The sequence below is a fragment of the Phyllobates terribilis genome, unplaced genomic scaffold (assembly GCF_046119375.1).
Source record: "Phyllobates terribilis strain yellow unplaced genomic scaffold, ASM4611937v1 Scaffold_2__4_contigs__length_985480577, whole genome shotgun sequence".
Classification (NCBI taxonomy): Eukaryota; Metazoa; Chordata; class Amphibia; order Anura; family Dendrobatidae; genus Phyllobates; species Phyllobates terribilis.
In genome coordinates, this window is record NW_027362762.1 from 188,488,651 (window position 1) to 188,513,367 (window position 24,717).

At 44.7% G+C, this 24,717-nt stretch overlaps 1 protein-coding gene across 1 annotated transcript in view; it reads left to right on the forward strand.

Moving 5' to 3' along the window:
* GLS2 (glutaminase 2) overlaps positions 1-24,717 on the forward strand; it is a 114,884-nt gene that overhangs the window by 52,238 nt on the left and 37,929 nt on the right. The window contains exons 7-11 of the mRNA XM_073663637.1: positions 4,418-4,476; positions 4,867-4,899; positions 9,049-9,107; positions 22,578-22,644; positions 22,957-23,007. Of these exons, the coding sequence (XP_073519738.1) occupies positions 4,418-4,476; positions 4,867-4,899; positions 9,049-9,107; positions 22,578-22,644; positions 22,957-23,007 (269 nt within the window). The remainder of the gene's footprint in view (positions 1-4,417; positions 4,477-4,866; positions 4,900-9,048; positions 9,108-22,577; positions 22,645-22,956; positions 23,008-24,717) is intronic.

The following is a 24,717-nucleotide window of genomic DNA, read 5'->3' on the forward strand; positions in this document are numbered from 1 at the left end:
TCAATGTAATCACATTGTTCAGCTCATGCACCTCCTCCTCCATCTCTGAAATGACCACATCATTCACAAGCTGACAGCACTGCAGCACTGCCTTGGCCAAGCGGCAACAGGCTGTGCTGAAGAGTTGTTGAAAGCTGTAACACAGCAGCCTGATCTGTGGCTCTCTCCGCTGAACATACAGCCAGGCATGGTCGTGTGTGACAATGGGCGGAACCTGGTGACGGAGAAATGACAGCTGGGGTAGATGCGGTTTCCCTCTACGTCAGTCCTTTCACCAAGCTAAACAATATGGCTGTGGTGAAATACAACTCCCACTGAGAAGCTGTTTCAGATTGAAAAACGTTGTGCCCACCAGAGGATTTGATTCTGAGGGCTAACCTTTCTCACCCGCTCAAGAGCCCCATAGCAGCTGCAAAGTTAGCGCTATCATGAACTCTCCTGAGGTAGAAGCCAAGGCACACCAGAGGATTCTCTAGGGGGACCGTCCAACCCTGCCGAGAAGCAGTCCTGGCTAAGAAAAGTGTGTGGGAAGGTTCCCGGACACTCTATGGCTGCTTTTTTACTGAGGAGGAAACACATGCAAACATGGGGAGAACATACAAAGTCCTTGCAGATGTTGTCCTTGCTGGGATTTGAACCCAGGATCCCAGCGCTGCAAGGTTTAAGTGCTAACCACTGATCCAATGTGCTGCAGTTCACCCTCTAATATCTAACAGGCTGGAGAAACTTGCACCTACTGCCACTCTATCTTCAGCTCCTTTGTGAGAAACTAATGTATTTGGGCAGCCACTCAGTCTACCAAATAAAATTCCTGAGAAGGAATTGGGGATGGCTTCGCTACTGGTACTGGGGGCAGTGCTAATACCATGGCGTCGTACCATAGTTTGCTGGAAATATTCCAGGCTGGTAGGAGGCAAGCAAATTCCCACAGAAAAGTACCAGCAGTAATGTTCAGGCCACATTTCAAGTGCAAGCAGCTTTGGAGGACTTCATGGGAGAAATGACACGCAGGGTAGATACGGTTTCCCTCTATGCCAGTCCTTTCACCGAGCTAAATACAACTCTTAGCAAAAAAAGTTGTGGACTGGCTCCGTACTGTCCCTGGCCACATTCACCTGTCCACGTGTTTGTGGTTAGGCGGTCCTTCCCAGTAAGTGCCCTGGGGAGGGCACGGGTAATGTTGTGGGACCCGTGCTTGTGGAAGGTGGAGGCGATATCGGGAAATATAGGGGCGGCTGGGGAACGAGTATGGACACCCGGCCGCCGCCGACATGAGGTTGTGAAAAGCTTCCGCCTCCACGAGCTTAAAAGGCCATATTTCAAGTGCAAAGAGCTGCCCAGAAATCTGGCAGTTTAGTGTTGCGGCCTGTGGGTGGGTGGCTGGCTGGCTGCATACTTGCACTTGCATTCCAAGTAACAGAAAACTAAGCAGATGGTGGTCTCTATCATCATCATGGTCTCACCTCGGCACTATGAACTCTCCTGAAGGAGAAGCCAGGGCCCGCCGGAGGAGTCTCCGGTTCTCTGGTGGGCTCGTCCAACTCTGCCGAAAAGCAGCCCTGGCTAAGAAAAGTGTGGGGGAAGGTTCCCGGACACTCTATGGCTGCTTTTTTAATGTGGATCGGCCATGCTTATGCATGTTATTTCTCAAAACGCATTACAGATCAGGCCAATGTCCAACTCTGCATTCAGGAAATTAAATGCGCAAAGAAAGATGTGTGTGTGTCAAAGCACCACCGACAAGTGCGAGTTGATGTTGGACGGGCTGCCATTGCTTCTGCAACAAGCTCAATTACAGGACTTCCTGGGAGAAATGAGACGCAGGGTAGATATGGTTTCTCTCTATGCCAGTCCTTTCACCTAGCTAAATACAACTCTCAGCAAAAAAAGTTGTGGACTGGCTCCGTACCGTCCCTGGCCACATTCACCTGTCCACATGTTTGTGGTTAGGCGGTCCTTCCCAGTAAGTGCACTGGGGAGGGCACGGGTAATGTTGTGGGACCCGTGCTTGTGGAAGGCAGAGGCGATACCGGGAAATATAGTGGCGGCTGGGGACCGAGTATGGACACCCAGCCGCCGCCGCCATGAGGTTATGAAAAGCTTCTGCCTCCACGAGCCTAAAAGGCCACATTTCAAGTGCAAGCAGCTGTCAAAAATTTGGCAGTATAGTATTGCAGCCTGTGGGTGGATGGGTGGCTGGCTGCATACGTGCGCTTGCATTCCAAGGAATGGGGTAGGGACAACTGAACGCTGCAGTGGGACAAGGACGTGGACAGTGATTGTTGCAAGTCTGCAACGACAGGTGCATGGCGGGAGGCATCTTTGCATGCGCCAAGGATCACTTTTGATGGGCACACTTTTAGGCAGTGACCTGGGAGTCAGAGATGCTTCCAGAGGTCTTCCTCAGCTGTTCCCATGTCTTTTCAGCACTGTATGCATGTGTCTGATGATGTGTCACACACCACATGGCCAGATAAGGTTGTAAAATGTTAAAATGACATTTCCTGGTGAATGCATTTGTCTTGGTTGAAAGCAATGCAAAAGTGCAAAAACGCATCAAAAACGCTACGTGTGAACATAGCCCAAGGTGTGGAGGAGTATTTTTGGTTTTGGTTATTTATTTTGCCTTATATACAAGTTATTACCCTGGAAAGGATGTTCCTTAACATATTTCCCAGGAAAATCCATTTTGGTTTTGTTTTTGTATGTTTTATTGTGAGTCCGTAAAAGTGGCGTAATACTCTGACCACTTTGTTGCAGCAGTGATCTGGGAGTCAGAGATGCTTCCAGGGGTCTTTCCCATGCTGTTCCCATGTCATTTGAGCACTGTTCCCATCGATTTGGGCAATTTTTAGGCCCTCTGCAGACCGCTGGGGGGAGCCGCCTGAAAAATGCTCGAGTTTCCCATAGACTTACATTGGGCTTATTCCAATTTGCTTGACTCGAGCAATGAGTACCCAAGCATTTTAGTGCTCGCTCATCACTAATAAATATGCTTAATACTAAATACTGCTAACCCTGACCAACAAGCCTTCCATACTCTGTTTCCAACATGTATCTCTATCCAAGAGGTAACGTTTCTCTTTGCAAAGAGTGACATGTAAAGCATGTCAAGGTGAGGAGACTTTTAAGCCATAATGCTCCTCTGGGAAATATGCAAATTGTCTCTTCAAAGAGGAAGAGGACTAGAACTCTAGTGCCACCTATAGGAAGTAGTAATCCTAAAACTCAATATCTACTCTCTAATGAGCCATGACTTAGGATTAAAGCCAGAACCAGAATCTCAATTCTCTTCCTCTCTGAAGAGACAATTTGCAACATATATCTCCAAACTACTGTCCCAATATGTTCCCACACATAATCCAAGCTCCTCCCAAGACCTCCTTCTATTTTCCACACTCGTACCTTCCTCACTCAATTGCCTCCAAGACTTTTCTCCAGTGTCCCCATCTGGGATTTTGTGCCCCAACACGTACGATTATCCACCACATTTGGAAATTTCATAGACAAAACTTGAAAACCCAGGTTGCAATGACCCCGCTGTCACCTCACCACCACCGGAGCTGCTGCAACCTCGTACCCTACTGTCTCTTTTCCCATTATCCTGTAGAATGTACGTCCACAAGAGTAGGGCTTTCTCCCATCTGTACCAGTCTGTCATTGTTAATTTGTTCATTGTAATTTGTGTTTTGTATGTAACCCCTTCTCATCTACAGCACCATGAAATCAATGGTGCTCTAAAAATAAATAATTATAATAAATAGGACATGCAATGCTTCTCTGCAAATATTAAATATATGAATTCCACAATTTCTACACAGATAAAAATGTGAAGTTGCCAAAGCATGTTTTGAACAATGCGTGTGGGCCCATCTGCCAAGGACAAAGTGACCGCTTTTAAATTGAACCCTATACTAAACACTTGGCTGTCTTTGTGCCTATGCCTCAGATGAACTGGGGAAGAAAATGGTCCCTGCTTTCTTTGGGTTATAACATTGCATAAAAACAGGCAGTAACATGTTTTGCCTCACAAAAAGAACCAGCTGTGATCCCGTGCTGTACTGTCTGTATACTCGTTTGCTTCCCCCCTGCCCAGGAGCTGTGGTATCATCAGACCATGTCCCTGTACGGTCAGACACAGCCATTACACAGTACACAGCAGGGGCACGTCTATAAGATTATCTCAGCACAGGAACATTATTTTTCTAAACATATCTAATTGTGGAACTTGTTTTTATTCCAAGATCTATTAATTAAAATGTACTCCATCACGTTCAGCCTATAGCCTAACATGTTGATCCAGAGGAAGGCAAAAAACACATGAGGCAGTCTCTAATATTAGGGGAAAAATGGAAACTGAGCATTATCCTTCCATTTATTGTAACCAGAAATGTATATGCATTATTTTTTTTATTAGGAAAGCCACACAACCCCATGGTGAATGCGGGAGCAATTGTCAATTGTTCATTGATTAAAGTGAGTATGGAGGTTCTTCTTATATAGCTTACAGAACATGAGAATTTGTCAGCAGGTTTTGCTATGTAATCCGAGAGCAGCATGGTGTAGGGGCATGTGTCACTTACCGGGCTGTGTTTTGCTGTTTCAATTAAATCCTTTTTTTATTAGCTGGAGATTTTCACTAGAGGACTAGGTGTCTGGTGCCTCCTATCACTGATTGTCAGCTTATTGTCAATATATAAAAAATTCATGACAGCTGTAGTGTGAGAAACAAAAAAAAAACTGCAGTCACATAAGAATCTGATTCTATAGTTATTGCTCCAAAAACATAGTAAAAAGACACTTTTAATGAAGGTAGTGCTGGCGTGACATTTTCTGGTTTGATAATGTATTTTTTCTTTTATTTAGCAAGGGGCTAACAAAGCTGAAAAGTTTGATTATGTAAGTATGCTGCATTATTCATTATAATGTCTGGTCACTTTTTCAGTTGCTATAGACACAGGTTTCAATAAATGTTTGCTACGCATGAACATGACCAAGGTAGTGGTTTCCACATGCGCAGTATCCATTATTGATTAATATATTTGAATAAACTCATGTTCTCAGAGCAACGAGCTGCCGAGTTTAATGACAAATGCCATGATTATTCTACGTTTTAGAGAAGACTGGGTTGTCTGGGATGAAAAATAATTAGCTTACTGTAGGAAAGTTAATAAAATATAAAGCAAATTAATATAGACCCATTTAAGTCACATAGGTCTAGTGCCCACTCTGGTGGTCTCTGGTGAGTCAGTAAGCAGCTTGTTTACAAGTAGTTATATTCTTCGTGTTTCTTGCACTTTCTGGTTAGGAGACCGCAGACTTGTATCTGAGACGTCTCCATAGAAGGAGAAGATGAATGTTCCCATCCATTAGATTATAAGAAATGTAATCGTGTCCTTACAGCACCAAGCCGTCAGGACAGCAGACAGCTTCCAGCTCCCCACAATTACAACTCAAGGCTTGACAGTAGCCGGTTACCTGCAGTATATCTCGATTCTAGACACAAAGCAGAACATCACTATTTTTTAAGCAATTTTTTTAATTTCAGGCATCTGTTACCTTGAGTTATAACTTGAAATGCAAAATCTGTAAGAGTCTGACTGCCACGTGCCAGTTATAATTTAGGCTGTAAGTTTATTGGGGAGGTGTCAATACATTGCTTCTTCCCTCTTCGTTATTTCCCGCTTAGTGCCACCCTCGTCTCAGTAATCGGCAGCTCGGGTGTTCTTTATCTCACCCCTGCAGTGTAGGAGAATTTACTCACATATGAGAATGTACTGCAGCCGAGCTGGCCCATGTAGTTATGCCACATGCAGGCTATTTTAGCTGGTCATAGAGATGACGGAGGCCAGGGCTGTCAATCAGAGAGATGAGTGTGCTGCCGGGAAGGAAGTAATGAAGAGGAAAGAAGCAGCCCAAGTGTATAGACACGCCCCAATGCACTTTCCAACTGATTTGCATATGGCTTCTACACTAGATTTCTCATGACTGACATATCAGATTTCAACAAAGAAAAATGTATTGTGTGAGAAGTGGCTACACATCCATACCACTACTTCCTAAACTCATAAGACCGGATTCACATATCGGTATTTCATGGTCCTAGTATGGACCACCATGCACAGACTGAGCACAGGTCACCTGACTGACTCATCAGCCTCTTACTGCAAAACACAGATGTGTGAATCCTGTCTAAGGTCACGTTCACATCTTCAGTTTTCGGTCAGTATTTTACATCAGTATATGTACAGTTGAAACCAGACGTTTACATACACCATATAAAAAGACACAAATGCATGTTTTTCTCAATATCTGACATGAAATCAGAATAAACCTTTCCCGTTTAGGTCAATTAGGATTACTATCATTTTTAATATTTGCCAAATGCCAGAATAATGAGAGAGAATGTTTTAAGGCATTTTTATTACTGCAAAGTCAAATGTTTACATACATTTCATTAGTATTTGGTACCATTGCCCTTAAAAGGAATGACTTGGGTCAAACGTTTGGGATATCCTTCACCAAGCTTCTCACAATAGTTGGTCGGAATTTGGGCCCATTCCTCCTGACAAAACTGGTGTAACTGATGCAGGTTTGTAGGTCGCCTTGCTCGCACCTGGCTTTTCAGCTTTGCCCATAAATTTTCAATAGGATTGAGATCAGGGCTTTGTGATGGCCACTCCAAAACATTGACTTTGTTATCCTTAAGCCACTCTGTTACCATTTTGGCAGTATGCTTGGGGTCATTGTCCATTTGGAAGACCCATTTCCGCCCAAGCTTTAACTTCCTGGCTGATGTCTTGAGATGTTGCTTCAGTATTGCCACATAATCTACTTTTCTCATGATGCCATCTATTTTGTGAAGTGCACCAGTCCCTCCTACAGCCAAACAACCCCACAACATGATGCTGCCATCCCCACGTTTCACAGTTGAAATGGTGTTCTTAGCCTTCCAAGCTTCTCCCTTTTTCCTCCAAACGTTGGTCATAATGCCCAAAAAGTTCAATTTTAGGTTCATCAGACCACAGGACATATCTCCAAAAATTAAGGTCCTTATTCCTGTGTGCATTTGCAAACATTAATCTGGCTTTTTTATGTTTCTTTTGGAGTAATGGCTTCTTCCTGGCAGAGTGGCCTTTCAGCCCATGTTGATACAGTACTTGTTTCATTGTGGATATTGACACAATCTTACCAGCTTCCACCATCATCTTCACAAGGTCTTTTGCTTTTGTACTTGGGTTGATATCCACATGTCGGACCAAAGCACGTTCATCTCTGGCACACAGAACCCGTCTCCTTCCTGAGCGGTATGATGGCTGGACATTCTCATCTTGTTTGTACTTGCATATAATTGTTTGTACAGATGAACGAGGCACCTTCAGGTATCTTGAAATTGTACCCAAGGATGAGCCAGACTTGTGTAAGTCCACACTTTTCTTCCTGATATCTTGGCTGATTTCTTTAGACTTTCCCATGATGCTACACAAAGAAGCAGTGTATTTCAGGTGTGCATTAAAATAGATCCACAGGTGTGTCTCTAATTAACTCAGATGTTGCCAAAAAACCTATCAGAAGCTTCCAAACACATGACATCATCATATGGGCAGTCCAGAATTGTTTAAAGGCATAGTAATCTTAGTGTATGTAAACTTGTGACTTTGCAGTAAGTAATAAAAATGCCTTAAAACATTCTCTCTCATTATTCTGACATTTGGCAAATATTTAAAATGATGGTAATCCTAATTGACTTAAAATGGGAAAGGTTTTTTCTGATTTCATGTCAGATATTGAGAAAAACATGCATATGTGTATTTTTTATAGTGTATGTAAACTTCTGGTTTCAACTGTAAGCCAGAACCAGGAGTAGAACAATCAGAGGAAAAGTATAATAGAAACACGTCACCACTGCTGCATTTTTCACCCACTCCTGGTTTTGTCTTACAAATACTGAAGTAAAATACTGACCAAATACTGAACGTGTGAACATGGCCTAAGTGTAAAAACCTAGACTAAGTGCTAAATATACAGTTGTGCTCAAAAGTTTACATACCCCGGCAGAATTTTTCCTTTCTTGGCCTTGTTTTAGAGAATATGAATGAAAACAAAAAAAATTTTTCTCCTCTCATGGTTATTGGTTGGGTGAAGTCATTTATTGTCAAACTACTGTGTTTTCTCTTTTTAAATCTTAATGACAACCAAAATCATCCAAATGACCCAAATCAAAAGTTCACATACCCCAGTTCTTAATACCGTGTATTGCCCCCTCTAACATCAATGACAGCTTGAAGTCTTTTGTGGTAGTTGTGGACGAGGTTCTTTATTTTCTCAGATAGTAAAGTTGCCCATTCTCCTTGGCAAAAAGCCTCCAGTTCCTGTAAATTCCTGGGCTGTCTAGCATGAACTGTGCGTTTGAGATCTCCCCAGAGTGGCTCAATGATATTGAGGTCAGGAGACTGAGATGGCCACTCCAGAACCTTCACTTTGTTCTGGTGTAGGTATGTAAATTTTTGAGCACAACTGTACCATACAGTGAGGATTTAATGCAATCTGACACTCCATGTCAGGGGATAGTGGCTGTTGGTTTAACTAGTACTTTCATTTATTATTTATTTTTTTAGATAGCCAGTATAACCATTTAATGGCATTCATTGTGCTACATGATAAACATGATCTCTGCATGGAATTATTCAATCCACATAAATAATCGGTAAGGTTTTGGTCAATGCCAGACCTCCAGTGCTTCTGTTCAACAACACTGCCTGATATATCATAGAGCAGATTAAAACTGTGCTGGGGCTGGGGGAATTTTGACAGCAAGTAACATACTGCTGCATACTAATTGAGACACAAACCCATACACATGCCCCGTCCCCTCAGTTTTGTGCAACTTTCCATTATAAGAGAGTAATCTGTGGATGAAAATGCATGAATTCAGTTTTGCAACCATGCTCATATATAATACCTGTAGCCCGGAAAATAAATAATGTTCTTATTTGTGTCAGGATACTTTTACAGAGTCCGTTTAAGCTCTCTCTTTCTGTTCTCAAGGTCATGCAGTTTTTGAAAAGGATGGCAGGAAACGAGTTCATTGGCTTCAGCAATGCAATGTAAGGACAACTGATGTATCAGTCTGGGCGCCAAAGTCAAGTGTGGAGGGCTCGCATGTCCTACTGTAATTATCCTGTCATGAATCTTACAAAAACACATTGCCACGTTGCTGTTTTTCTTACCTACATATTGCTGTGTGCCTTTGTGTGTATGGATCTATTACTTCTCTTACAGTGAATGTCCAATTTTTATAGGCTATCCTTACCATTTATAGTTATCACCTATCCGAAGCTGCGTATGATTGGATCTCGAGAATAGGGCTTTGAAATGTCGCAGCTCCGTTCATTCACTGTGGGAATCCTGGAAGTAGTGGATTATAGCGCTCATGTATCTCTGGTGGGTATGTGATGCCAAGCCACAATCATGACCCAGCATTTCAGAGTCCTGTTCTTGGGATCAGATGGAACCCCCCCAACCTGCAAGTTATCACCTATCCTTTCTCACTTTTAGTCTTATACCTATTTATTATATGTTTCAAGGGAATCTGTCAGCAGGATCATCTCTCCTAAGCCGTCTATATGGGCATGCAGGTCATAGGAAGCTGAATAAAATCATACCTTGATATCTGGGATCCGATGTATTATTTCACTATGAGAGGACAAGTGCTGCTGTAGATGTTAGTAATACTGTAAGACGAAGTTCACTATTGCTGCACTGTGTTCGTTCTGATGTTACTGCAGAGCTGTGTGTGATTATCAGAGCAAAGTGTCAGTCACTACATATCATACTGGTAATGCCCGCTTTCATTTAAAACCAGCTCTGGAGGCAGAATTTCATGCAGATCAGTGTCCGGCCCAGAGATCTTCTTTAACATATTAAGAAAAACTTGGATTTCTCTGGAATAAGACTTTGGATCACAGATATCAAGGTATCATTTTATTCAGCTTCCTATGACCTACAGTACATGCCCATATAGATGGTTTAGGAAGGTGGATCCTACTGACAGAATCCCTTTAAAAGAATATTTTATGTTAACTAGTGATGAGCGAGCACTAAAATGCTCGGGTACTCGTTTCTCGGGTCGAGCAAATTGGAATACTCGGGTGCTCGACCCGAGCAATGAGCCCAATGTAAGTCTATTTTTCAGGCGGCTCCCCCCGACGGTCTGCAGATAGCCTAAAAATTTACGGGAACAGTGCTCAAATGACATGGGAACAGCATGGGGAAGACTCCTGGAAGCATTTCTGACTCCCAGGTCACTGCTGTCAAAAACGTTGTCAGAGTATTACGCCACTTTTACGGACTCACAATAAAACATACAAAAACAAAACCAAAATGGATTTTCCTGGGAAATATGTTAAGGAACATCCTTTCCAGGGTAATGACTTGTATATAAGGCAAAATAAATAACCAAAACCAAAAATACTCCTCCACACCTTGGGCTATGTTCACACGTAGCGTTTTTGATGCGTTTTTGCACTTTTGCATTGCTTTCAACCAATACAAGTGCATTCACTGGGAAATGTCATTTTAACATTTTACAACCTTATCTGGCCATGTGGTGTGTGACACATCATCAGACACATGCATACAGTGCTGAAAAGACATGGGAACAGCATGGGGAAGACCTCTGGAAGCATCTCTGACTCCCAGGTCACTGCTTAAAAGTGTGCCCATGATAAGTGATCCTTGGCGCATGCGAAGATGCCTCCCGCCATGCATCTGTCATTGCAGACTTGCAACAATCAACGTCCACGTCCTTGTCCCAGTGCTGCGTTCAGTTGTCCCTATCCCATTCCTTGGAATGCAAGCGCAAGTATGCAGCCAGCCACCCACCCACCCACAGGCTGCAATACTATACTGCCAAATTTTTGACAGCTGCTTGCACTTGAAATGTGGCCTTTTAGGCTCGTGGAGGCGGAAGCTGTCCACAATCTTATTGTGGCGCCGACCGGGTATCCATACTCGGTCCCCAGCCACCACTATTTTTCCCTGTATCGTCTCCGCCTTCCACAAGCAAGGGTCCCACTACATTACCCGTGCCCTCCACAGTGCACTTACTGGGAAGGACCGCCTAATCACAAACAAGTGGACAGGTGAATGTGGCCAGGGACGGTACGGAGCCAGTCCACAGATTTTTTTGCTGAGAGTTGTATTTAGCTCGGGGAAAGGATTGGCATAGAGGTAAACCGTATCTACTCTGGGTGTCATTTCTCCCAGGAAGTCCTCTAATGCAGCTTGTTGCAGAAGCAGTGGCAGCCCATCCAACATCAACTCGCACTTGTCGGTGGTGCTTTGACACACAAACTTCTTTGCGCATTTAATTTCATGAGTTGGGCCATGGCCTGATCTGCAATGCGGTTTGAGAAATAACATGCATAAGCACGTCTGATCCACATTAAAAAAGCAGCCATAGAGTGTCCGGGAACCTTCCCCCCTCACTTTTCTTAGCCAGGACTGCTTCTCGGCAGGGATGGATTGACCCACCAGAAAACCGGAGACTCTTCCGGTGGGCCCTGGCTTCTCCTTCAGGAGAGTTCATAGTGCTGAGGTCATGATGATGATAGAGACCACCATCTGCTTAGTTTTCTGTTACTTGGAATGCAAGTGCAAGTAAGCAGCCAGCCATAAGCCGCAATACTAAACTGCCAGATTTCTGCTTGCACTTGAAATGTGGCCTTTTAGGCGCATGGAGGCAGAAGCTTTTCACAACCTCATGCCTCATGTCCATACTCGGTCCCCAGCCATCACTATTTCTCCCGGTGTTGTCTCCGTCTTCTACAAGCGCGGGTCCCTGAACATTACTGCTGGTACTTTTCTGTGGGAATTTGCTTGCCTCCTACCAGCCTGGAATATTTCCAGTAAACTATGGTACGACGCCATGGTATTAGCACTGTCCCCAGTACCAGTAGCGAAGCCATCCCCAATTTCCTTCTCAGGAATTTTATTTGGTAGACTGAGTGGCTGCCCAAATACATTAGTTTCTCACAAAGGAGCTGAAGATAGAGTGGCAGTAGGTGCAAGTTTCTCCAGCCTGTTAGATATTGGAGGGTGAACGGCAGCACATTGGATCAGTGGTTAGCACTGAAGCCTTGCAGCGCTGGGATCCTGGGTTCAAATCCCAGCAAGGACAACATCTGCAAGGACTTTGTATGTTCTCCCCATGTTTGCATGTGTTTCCTCCTCAGTAAAAAAGCAGCCATAGAGTGTCCGGGAACCTTCCCACACACTTTTCTTAGCCAGGACTGCTTCTCGGCAGGGTTGGACGGTCCCACCACAGAATCCTCTGGTGTGCCCTGGCTTCTACCTCAGGAGAGTTCATGATAGCGCTAACTTTGCAACTGCTATGGGGCTCTTGAGCAGGGGAGAAAGGTGAGCCCTCAGAATCAAATCCTCTGGTGGGCACAATGTTTTTCAATCTGAAACAGCTTCTCAGTGGGAGTTGTATTTCACCACAGCCATATTCTTTAGCTCGGTGAAAGGACTGGCATAGAGGGAAACCGTATCTACCCCGGCTGTCATTTCTCCTTCACCAGGTTCCGCCCATTGTCACACACGACCATGCCTGGCTGTATGTTCAGCTGTGAGAGCCACAGATCAGGCTGCTGTGTTACAGCTTTCAACAACTCTGCAGCGCTGGGCGGTTTGTCACCTAAGCATTAAGCATGTTATCTTCAGCAGAGCCTGTTGCCGCTTGGCCAAGGCAGTGCTGTCAGCTTGTGACTGATGTGGTCATTTCGGAGATGGAGGAGGAGGTGCAGGAGCTGAACATTGTGATTACATTGAGGTTAAATTGGCGACTCTGTTCTTTCTACTAAAGAAAGATCCTATTGTTCTGGTTTTTTTTACGTTACTTTTTAAGACAAATGCATTCACCGGGAAATGTCATTTTAACATTTTACAACCTTATCTGGCAATGTGGTGTTTGACACATCATCAGACACATCCTGTTTCATTTATGATGGAGTGACTCTGAAAGTCATAAAGCCTATTTTGATAGGGCCATCAGACGGCCCTTACTATTCTTAAAAGGCCAGCAGTCGGCCCTCACTATTGTTAGAGAGCCATCAGCCGGCTATGCTTTGTTGTTGTCATTATTAACAAGTGGGTCTCCTATACTGTTATTGCGTATGCAGTGACTGCAAAGGCTGCCAAAAATTTGGACGCAACCCAATACCCCTTTGAAGAGACATAGAGGAGGGTCTCAGTAAAAAAAATGTTCCCATTATAAAGAAGCGGGTCCCCTATAGTGGTAATGCCCATGCTGTGACTGCAAGGGCTGCCAAAATTTGGGAAAAACCCCACTAAGAATTTAAAGACACATAGACCAGGGCCACAGTAACGACAAATTCCCATTAGAAAGGGGAGAGTCTGCTATACAGTTATAGGGTATGCAGTGAGTCCAACGGCTGACCAAATTTAGGAAAAACCCCACTAAGAATTTAAAGACACATAGAGCAGGGCCACAGTAACAAGTACGACATGTTCCCATTAGAAAGGAGAGGGCCTGCTATACAGTTATAGGGTATGCAGTGTGTCCAATGGCTGACCAAATTTAGGAAAACCCCACTAAGTATTTAAAGACACATAGAGCAAGCCCACAGTATCAACAAATTCCCATTAGAAAGGAGAGAGTCTGCTATACAGTTATAGGGTATGCAGTGAGTCCAACGGCTGACCAATTTTAGGAAAAACCCCACTAAGAATTTAAAGACACATAGAGCAGGGCCACAGTAACGACAAATTCCTATTAGAAAGGAGAGAGTCTGCTATACAGTTATAGGGTATGCAGTGAGTCCAACGGCTGACCAAATTTAGGAAAAACCCCGCTAAGAATTTAAAGACACATAGAGCAGGGCCACAGTAACAAGTACGACATGTTCCCATTAGAAAGGAGAGGGTCTGCTATACAGTTAAAGGGTATGCATTGAGTCCAACAGCTGACCAAATTTAGGAAAAACCCCACTAAGAATTTAAAGACACATAGAGCAGGGCCACAGTAACAAGTACAACATGTTCCCATTAGAAAGGAGAGGGCCCGCTATACAGTTATAGGGTATGCAGTGAGTCCAACGGCTGACCAAATTTAGGAAAAACCCCACTAAGATTTTAAGACACATAGAGCAAGGCCACAGTAACAAGTACGACATGTTCCCATTAGAAAGGAGATGGTCTGCTATACAATTATAGGGTATGCAGTGAGTCCAACAGCTCACCAATTTTAGGAAAAACCCCACTAAGAATTTAAAGGCACATAGAGCAGGGCCACAGTAACAAGTACGACATGTTCCCATTAGAAAGGAGAGGGTCTGCTATACAGTTATAGGGTATGCAGTGAGTCCAACGGCTGACCAAATTTAGGAAAAACCACACTAAGAATTTAAAGGCAATTAGAGCAGGGCCACAGTAACGACAAATTCCCATTGGAAAGGAGTGGGTCTCCCATAGTGTTGGCCTATGTAGTGAATGCAAGGGCTGCCAAAAATTGGGAGGCACTCCAATGCCCCTTGGAAGAGACTTAGAGGGCCTCATAAAAAAATGTTCTCATTAGAAAGGAGCAGGTCTCCTATACTTGGAACGCCCATGCACTAAGTGTATGGGCTGACAAACATTTACCCCTGGGGGGTATACATGAACATACTATATAATTTTTTTTTTTTTACGGCATCATAAACACCCTTTAAAAAAATTATGTGGGTGTTGCATCACGGACCACGGTCACCCTGGTGATATGGTGATTGAGGATGAGCATGAGGAGAAGGAGGAGGACAAGAGCAAATAGCCAAAATCAGGAAGCGCATACCCATGCGTGGGTGGGAAGAGGTGCATGGGAATACACCTCACAAAAATAGACACTGGATATGAGTTTATGTTACGCTGCTATCATTCAGTGGTGTTGAGAAATCTGGCCCAATCCAGCCCTTGTTCATTTTTATAAGAGTCAGCCTGTCAGCATTTTCAGTTGACAGGCAGATGCGCTTACAAGTTATAATTCCACCAGCGGCACTAAAAACCCGCTGTGATAAAACACTAGCGACAGGGCTGCCCAGGATCTTCAAGGCGTAGAGAGCCAGTTAATTCCATGTATCCAGCTTGGATACCCAATAATTAAAAGGCACAGAGGAATCACGGAGGATGTTGGTACGGTCGGCAAGGTACTCTTTCAGCATCTTCCTAAACTTTGCACTCCTTGTGAGAGTACCCCGCACCTCAGGGCCTGTGCAATGGGAGGGTCTGAGAAAATTGTCCCAGAACATTGACAGTGTTCCCCTGCCTCTGCTGGATTGCATTTGTGTCTCTCTCGCCTGTACTCCTTGGTTGTCCAATGAACTGTGACCTCTGCCGCCAGCGTTTTCAGATGGGAAATTTTTTAATAGTTCCACAACAAGGACCTTCTGGTACTGCCCCATTTTTGTAGACCTGTCCGCCTCAGGAATAAGAGATATAAAGTTCTCCTTGTAGCGTGGGTCTAGAAGTGTCACCAACCAGTAATGACTGTCACCCAAAATTTTGAGAACGCGGGGGTCATGGGAAAGGCAGCGTAGTATAAACTCAGCCATGCGTGTCAGACTGCTAACAAGCAAGACTTCCGTGTCCTCATCAAGAGGATGACTGACCATGCTCTCCTTCTCCTCCTCCTCCTCTCTGTCCTCTGGTCATCCACGCTGAACAGACGGTATGACAGTTGTGCAGGTAGTACCGTCTATAGCGCATGAAACCAGCTCCTGTTCTTCCTCCTCCTCCTCATTGTCACCCAATCCACGTTGGGATGAGATGACGCTGGGCTGTGTGTAATCACCCTGTATGGTTCCTTGCTCCATCTCATCGTGCTCCGCCTGCAATGCATCCTCTTTGATTGTGAGCAGAGAGCGTTTCAGAAGACAGAGAAGCGGGATGATGACGCTAATTATGGCGTCATCACCGCTCACCATCTTGGTGGAGTCCTCAAAGTTTTGGAGGATGGTACATAGGTCAGACATCCATGTCCACTCCTGAGGTCTTATGTGTGGAGTCTGAACTGAATAAACGACAGCTTTGCTGATGCTGGTACTCAACAACTGCCCTCTTCTGCTCACAAATCCTTCCCAACATCTGCAGTGTAGAGTTCCAAAGCGTGGGGGCGTCACATACCAGTCTGTGAGCCGGAAGCTGCAAACGCTGCTGAAACACGGCAAGGGCGGCAGAAGCTGTAGGTGACTTCCTAAAATGGGCACACAGGCGGCGTACTTTAGCAAGCAGATCCAGCAGCTCCGGATAGGATTTGAGAAACCGCTGAACCACGAGGTTAAGCACATGAGCCAGGCATGGTACGTGTGTGAGCTCGCCTCGCCTCAGAGCCGCCACCAGGTTCCGGCCATTGTCACACACGATCATGCCTGGCTGTAGGTTCAGCGGTGTGAGCCACAGATCTGCCTGCTCTTTCAGAGCTGTCCAGAACTCTTCAGCATTGTGCGGTTTGTCACCTAAGCATATTAGCTTCAGCACAGCCTGTTGCCGCTTGGCCGAGGCAGTGCTGCAGTGCTTCCAGCTCGCGACTGATGTGGTCACTTCGGAGATGTAGGCTGAAGAGGAGGAGGTGCAGGAGCTGTAGAATGTGGGGGCAACCCTGATTGATCCAGGGCCCGCAATCCTTTGCGTCAGGAGGACGTGTTCCGTCCTGGTAACTGCGTTGTTGAGGGCACGGCTAATGTTTTGGGACACGTGCTTGTGTAATGTGGGGACGGCACACCGGGAAAAATAGGGACTGCTGGGGACCGAGTACCGAAGGACGGCCGCCGCCATCAGGTTGCGGAATGCTTCCGTCTCCACGAGCCTAAAAGGCAACATTTCGAGCGCAAGCAGTCGTCAAAAGTGGGAATTTAGTACTGTGGCCTGTGGGGCGTTGGCTGCGTATTTGCGCTTGCGTTCCAAGGACTGGGGTATGGACAACTGAACGCTGCGCTGGGAAAAGGACGTGTACGTGCTTCCTGATGCTGCTACTTGAGAGTGTGCAACGACAGGTGCAGGGCAGGAGGCATCTTCACATGCACCATGGACAGGGGATGGCTTACATGCACAACAGCGGAAGAAGCAATGGTGCCATCCGCAGACACTGTTCCTGGACCCTGGGGTTCAGCCCACAAAGACGGGTGCTTTGTTGACATGTGCCTGATCATGCTGGTGGTAGTCAGGCTGGTCGTTTTGCCACCCCTGCTGATGCTGGCCTGGCAGGTGGTGCAAATGGCCCTTTTGGGGTTATCGGCAGAGTCTTTTAAAAACAACCAAACTCAGGAAGACCAACAGTTGTACTGGCAACTTCCTTCCTGTTGGTGTTACGGGGAACGGTTGCCTGCCTTCTTTCTGCAGCCACCACACTGCTTCTTGCTGCCTGTTGGGGTGCTCTGCCTCCCTCACCCTGTGTGCTGCTCTCCTCGCTCTCCATGTCCTCCTGCCAGGTTGGGTCAGTTACTATATCATCCACCACCTCGTCTTCCACTACCGCACTCTGGTCCTCCTCCTGACTTTCTGGCAATTGTGTCTCATCATCGTCCACCTCTTGTGACACTTTCCCACTGTCGCCTTTGTGTGACCGTGGCTGCTCAAATATTTGGGCATTGCTACATGCGATCTCCTCTTGCCCCACTTCTAGTGGACCGGTCGAGAGGCCCGAATCTATAAATGGGAAAGTGAACAGCTCTTCGGAGTGTCCAAGTGTGGGATCAGTTGTCTCTGGGCACTCGGCATGGTGGGAGGAAGGAGGTTCAGAGTGAGGAATATGTGGTCCAGACTCACAGCTACTGAGACTTGACCGTGAGGAAGACAAGGTGATGGTGGTGGTTGCTAAGTTACTGGAAGCAGTATCTGCTATCCAACCAATCACCTTTTCACACTGCTCTGTGTTCAATAGTTGTGTTCTGTGGTCCCCTAATAATTGGGACAGGAAGGTCGAGCGAGAAGATGTGGGTGTTTGTTGTGGCACAATTTCAGCTTGCCAATGGCCTCAGCCTCTGCATGCACCATCATCACCATCACGTCCAGTTCCCCGTCCTTTGCCACGTGCCTTGCCCATTTTAAATGGAGGACAATATCTTCCACGCCCACAACAAATGACTGAATTTGGAGCGAACTTATATGTGATCCGCGTGATGGACAAACCACAGTTTTAAATACCTGGCCTGCAGGTAACTATTTTGAATAGCAATCTGGTGTCAATTGCTTCACTGACACACTGAAACAAATTTTTATTGGAGGCCAGAAATGGCAGTATTTTCTGAAAACATATATGTGATCAGTGTGATGGAGAAAACACAGTTTTAAATACCTGGCCTGTAGGATACCATTTTGAACAGAAATCTGGTGTCAATTGCTTCACTGACACACTGAAACAAATTTTTAATGGAGGCCAGAAATGGCAGTATTTTCTGAAAACGTATATGTGATCCATGTGACGGAGAAAACACAGTTTTGCATATCTGGCCTGTAGGTAACTATTTTGAACAACAATCGGGTGTCAATTGCTTCACTGACACACTTCAACAAATTTTTAATGGAGGTCAGAAATGGCAGCATTTTCTAAAAACGTATATGTAATCCGTGTGACGGAGAAAACACAGTTTTAAATACCTGGCCTGCAGGTAACTATTTTGAATAGCAATCTGGTGTCAATTGCTTCACTGACACACTGAAACTAATTTTTAATGGAGGTCAGAAATGGCAGTATTTTCTGAAAACGTATATGTGATCCATGTGACGGACAAAACATGTTTTTAAATACCTGGCCTGTAGGTAACTATTTTGTACAGCAAACCAGTGTCAATTGCTTCACTGACACACTGAAAAAAAAATTTAATGGAGGCCAGAAATGGCAGTATTTTCTGAAAACGTATATGTGATCCATGTGATGGAGAAAACACAGTTTTGCATATCTGGCCTGTAGGTAACTATTTTGAACAACAATCGGGTGTCAATTGCTTCACTGACACACTTCAACAAATTTTTAATGGAGGTCAGAAATGGCAGTATTTTCTAAAAACGTATATGTAATCCGTGTGACGGAGAAAACACAGTTTTAAATACCTGGCCTGCAGGTAACTATTTTGAATAGCAATCTGGTGTCAATTGCTTCACTGACACACTGAAACTAATTTTTAATGGAGGTCAGAAATGGCAGTATTTTCTGAAAACGTATATGTGATCCATGTGACGGACAAAACATGGTTTTAAATACCTGGCCTGTAGGTAACTATTTTGTACAGCAAATTGGTGTCAATTGCTTCACTGACACACTGAAAAAAAAATTTAATGGAGGCCAGAAATGGCAGTATTTTCTGAAAACGTATATGTGATCCATGTGACGGAGAAAACACAGTTTTAAATTGCAGGATTTTTAGTGCTGTAATATGGAAAGGACCTGGCTGTATTCTCCAGTGCCAACAAGCAAATGGCGCAGAAAAACTGTGTTCTCTGGATTGCTTTTTAAGCAAATAATGAGGATTAAGATCCAAAAAAAAATTATTCCTGGCCCCTGAGACCTGGGCCTATTTCTAGAAATATCTAACAGCAGCAGCAGCAGCAGATAAAACTGGAATGGAGCCTCTTGTCCTATGTGCACTGCAGTCTGCTATATACACTGCCTGCCTGATATCTCTGCAGATGGATTAGTCCTCAGAAGGACTGTTAGTTGAGATGGATATGTGTCTCTGATATAGTTTTGGTATACCTTAACTAACTCGAAACAAGCAAATCTATCCCTAGCTCAGCAGCAGCTCTCCCTACACTGTCTGATTCCAGAGTGACTGTGACGAGCATGGCGGCGCCAGGTCTGACACAGACCTGATGACGCTGTGCGGCCAGCCAATCACTGTAATGCCACAACCAACATGGCTACGGCATTACAGTGAGTGGCAGGCAATCCCTGCATGTTCATTGGCGCCAAACATGTAGGGAGGAGACCCGAGCTCCCTCCGAGCAACCCTTGGCAATACTCGGCGAGCGCTGAGCATGTCGAGCAGTGAGATGCTCGGGCGAGCACCGAGAAGTAGCGAACATGCTCGTTCATCACTAATGTTCACTAAAAAAGAGGTGCAGCTCCACACTGAGGAGTGCTTAGATAAAAGGCACATGGCTTATGATGAGCCAACCTTTAGGTGCAAAAAGTGGCCCAAAGTAAACCAACCAAAAGTCTCTAAAGATGCATTAAATTTATCATCTGTCTCAACTTATTAATATTTGTAGAGTGCTGTGAAATATGATAGCGCTATGTAATCAGTTATAGTAAATAAACATAATCCACTGTGCTCCAATAACACAACACATGTGTCTCCATACTTAATGAACGTACATGTGAGCAGTCAATCAGCAGCTGCTTTTATGTGACTATACCTTCCAGGCCAATCTATAAGGGTGCTTTCACATTGCGTTCTGTGTCCCCGTCAGGGCATACGTCCTAAATTCCCCGCAAAATGGGGTCTAGACGTATGCTGTGACTGGGACCATAGACTGCAATGGTGATGGCAGAGCAAACGTGAGCTCTGCCATGCATTTTTTTCGGGAGTGTGCTCCCACAGGAGGTGGACACTCAGACGCAGCAGCTTTCGTCTGAGTGTCCGTCTCCTGTGGGCGTACACTCCCGAAAAAAGTGCACGGCAGAGCTCACGTTCGCTCTGCTGTCACCATTGCAGTCTATGGCCCCCCGTCACAGCATAGGTCCAGAACCCGTTTTGCGCGGAATTTAGGATGTATTCCCCGATGGGGACACAGAACGCAATGTGAAAGCACCCTAATAAGAGATCAGTATGATTGATTTATTCTTAGCTAAGTGGCATTTTATAGCAGTTCTGGAAACCAAATCCTGGGCATTTGTGTACCATATCATACTATGTGATTATAAATGGATATATATAATAAAACCTTATCAAAACAACACCAATTTGAGAAGACTACCTCTAAGATAGACCAAATTTTTTTGTGCATTCTGGACTTCTTCTTTGAGAGAATCATCTGTCTAGAAGACCATTTCTCACTTTTTTATCGGAATGTCTCAATAATAAGAATCTCTCCCTTGCAATTTATAAGAACAACACAACTAATTGAAAAAGCAAATTAATTCCTTTATATGTTCCCTCTTCTTGTCTTCATATGGAGTAACAAAACTTTGGATATTTCTTTGTGTGATAATTTAAGATGAGCGGATCAATTTGCGAAGGATGGAGTACAGTCAAATTTCCTGAACACCGTGGTTCCACATGAATTCGAAAACTTTGAGATTCGATTCACGATTTGCGAAAAAAAAATACCCAAACAGCTGAAGCAATTGTGTCTTCACTCTGGCTTCCCCATAATTCCCTGCAACAATGATATACTGTTATTAATGTGTATACACTCACACACGGGAAACACTGCACCTACACCCAACTTGTCCCTGTACAGACTAGAAAGGCCCTAGCCGCACAACTAAAAACACCACCTCGGACCTAACTCCCTAAAAGACCGTTAAAGCGGTTTCTCATACCTCTTGAGGAACCAGAGGGGAGGCCGCAACACACCACCAAAAAGGGAAGTGAAAGTGTGAAGAAAGATACGAAAACCAAGGGTGAGAAACTAAAGAAGAGCCAAAAATAAAAGGAACAAGTATAACCTCTATGACACATACCTTGCACATTGATAGAAAAAGATACAATTGTTTTTTAACTTGAAAAAGATACTAGTCCATGAAACGCATTATGGAAATAAAGACCATTCAACTTATCCTAGGTCCTAAGGATTCTTCATTACAGCAGCACAGCCTAATATCGTGTGATCAGCCAAATTGATCATATCTTGCACATTTTCATATCTTGTACATTGATGTTGGTCAGTGCTTGGGTCATCAGAGATCAGCAGTTCCCAGTGGAGCGCAGTTGAGCACAGAACTGGCAGTTTGTATGGCAGTCGGTTTCCATCTTCAGATTCCACTGGGTAAGTGGAATATGCATTCTCTCCTTTCCCAGTACTTAAATCCGTGCAAATTTGTACACCACAAATCAAATTGCTGATTAAATTTAGGTGAAGCCGGCGAACTCGAATTTCAAAAGATCCGTTCATCTCTAGCAATAATACATTTACATGGCGCAGGGCTACTCAAACTTTTTGTATTTGGATTTAACCAGATAGACCATGAAGATGCATGAGCCACCATCTGTGGTCAAAGGCAGTGCCAAAATTAAAAATATTGCTGAATTTTTAATCACTTCTTTATATGATTCCTCCTCAATTTGTGACTCAGAAACCAGTGGGCGCTCCAATAGTAAGACCTAGTTCAAGGTTTGAGAAGCACTAGTTTAATAGCATGATGTTGTAAACTGCATCACCAAGTCAATTTTAGGCAGATTATGTTAAATCCATACAGATGTACCACAGCTAGCAGCATTCAGTGTACATAATTTTACTCACCCAACTTATGGGGTGCTATTTCGTCTCACAAGCTGAAACCTTTTTCACTGCATTATATGAGAAATGTAAATGGCTTCCAAAAGTTTTTGTTAACGCAATTTGTATTCCATATTCTACAGTTTTCAATCGGAAAAGGAGACCGGCGATCGGAACTATGCTATTGGATATTACCTCAAAGAGAAAAAGGTAAAAATTCTCAGTGTACTCTTAATAGGAATCAACAACTAAAACTTATTCACTGCATAAGGAAATTGGCTATATTCTAACATTGACTTTACTTTATGATTTGTAAAAACTGTGTTCGCGTTGATCTAGAATTAGGGCATCAGTCTAGATCCCAGTGATTGACCCTGAGTTCGCAAATAAAATTACAATCAATGTTCAAGGGAAAACTTCAAAGGTTCAAAAACTAATGTCATAAAAACTTTAATTCTATATCTACATACTTGTACTTTCATATAACTTTTAAAATAATTTCTTGGATGTCTGCTCTTCTAGTGTTTTCCAGAAGGAGCTGACATGGTATCTGCTTTAGACCTTTACTTCCAGGTAAGAAAATGTCATCTTCATCATTAGTCTAGTGCTAGGCACCGTTCACAAATTGGCTTTGGTGTAAATTATTGCAACTCTTGTTCATCACTCTAAAGATGATCTCTTAATCCCTTAACATTATTTGATGGATATATACAGTATATCATAAGCACATCAGTTAGTGCTCCATGATGGATATTAGTGTTGAGCCACCCCCGTAGTGTTCGAGTTCGGTTCGTCGAACACCCGTGTGTTCGCCGAACTGTTCGTCGAACTGTTCGTCGAACACCTTCGAACACCGTTAAAACCAATGGCAGGCAAACAAAAACACATAGAAACACATAGAAAACACCTTCAAAGGTGTCCAAAAGCTGACAAACTGCTCAGAAGACACAACTAACACATGGAAAAGTGACAAGTACATATAGTCATGCGAAAAGAAAAGAGATGGAGGAGTAAAAGGAGGGGGAGACACAGATATAGGCATGTCATGCCCTTCTAAAATCCAAAAAGTGAGAAGCCGAGACGGCCAGTCCGCTCCTGCCCGTGCCACCTCCGTGTCGCCGGGTTTGTGCCAGAGCCGCGGTGAACCCTGACGGCCAGCCCCCCTCTCCCAATACTGGTGCCTGTCCGCTGGTGGGTCGAGAGAGCCCCCCTGTGGTGGAGGCAGCTGTAAGCTTTTTAATTTAAATTGTCCCTCTAATTTGAATGAATACACTTTAAATCCATTTACAAGGATCTATTGGAGGGCAAGTCTCATGCCAGCAGCCGCGTAATTCCAGCTCCAGTAGCGTCCACTAAAGCTGCTGCAGTTAAAAAGCTTTTATAAGGATCGAGCTCGGCTGTCCACCGCAAGGCATCCTAGTGCCAGTCCCAGCCCCTATGCCTTGGGGTGCCTCCTGATGCTCTTCACTAAGTATCCCGTGGTCCCGAAGCATTTCCTTTGAAAAAATTAAGTGTCCAAACTACAGGTGGTGTAGCTTGCTTAACAGCCGGGATAATCCGCTGACTAGCAGACACTGCTACTAGGCACAAAGTATTTCCTGGGCTAGATGCAGTTAAAAATTTGTAAGTAGATACTCTCGTTGGATGCTGAGAAAGCATTCCATAGAGTCTCCTGGCACGCCATATATGATTCTCTTAAAAAGCTTGGGGTAGGGGTCTAGGGGACCCTTTTATAGCCAAAATCACGGCCCTGTATCACAATACGTCACCTAGGCTGAAGATAAATGGAACTGTAGCACCGAGGGCTCGGTTGCTACAGACGTATTGCACCTCACCCAGAGGTGTGATATCTCACTCTCAGATAAGGATGGAGTGTGGATCAGGACCCGACACCTGCATGCATTACACCACATTGCCGTGGGGCAGGGCGACCAATATGCCCCTGAGATGGGCACGACAGTCCCTGTCCCTGGCTGGAGTGGGGGGAGGGAACACTGAGGAAGGGGAACCCTGCAGTGCAGGAGCAGGGAGGAAGCAGTTCCTGGGTGCATTGAGAAGGGAGTATAAAAGGTGGGCACCATCTTAGTTCAGTGCAGAGAAGTCTGAGCAGAAGTGGCAGGGAGCAGGGGCTCTGCATGAGCTCTGCTCCGGAGGCGGGCCTAGCAACAGAGGCCCAGGCCTGCAAGAGGGAGAAGGAAGGAAGAGGAGCGGAGAAGGCTCCAGGAACGAGGAATGAAGGGATCCCAAGGGTGCGGACGGGCGAGTCGCCACCGCACGCCCGAA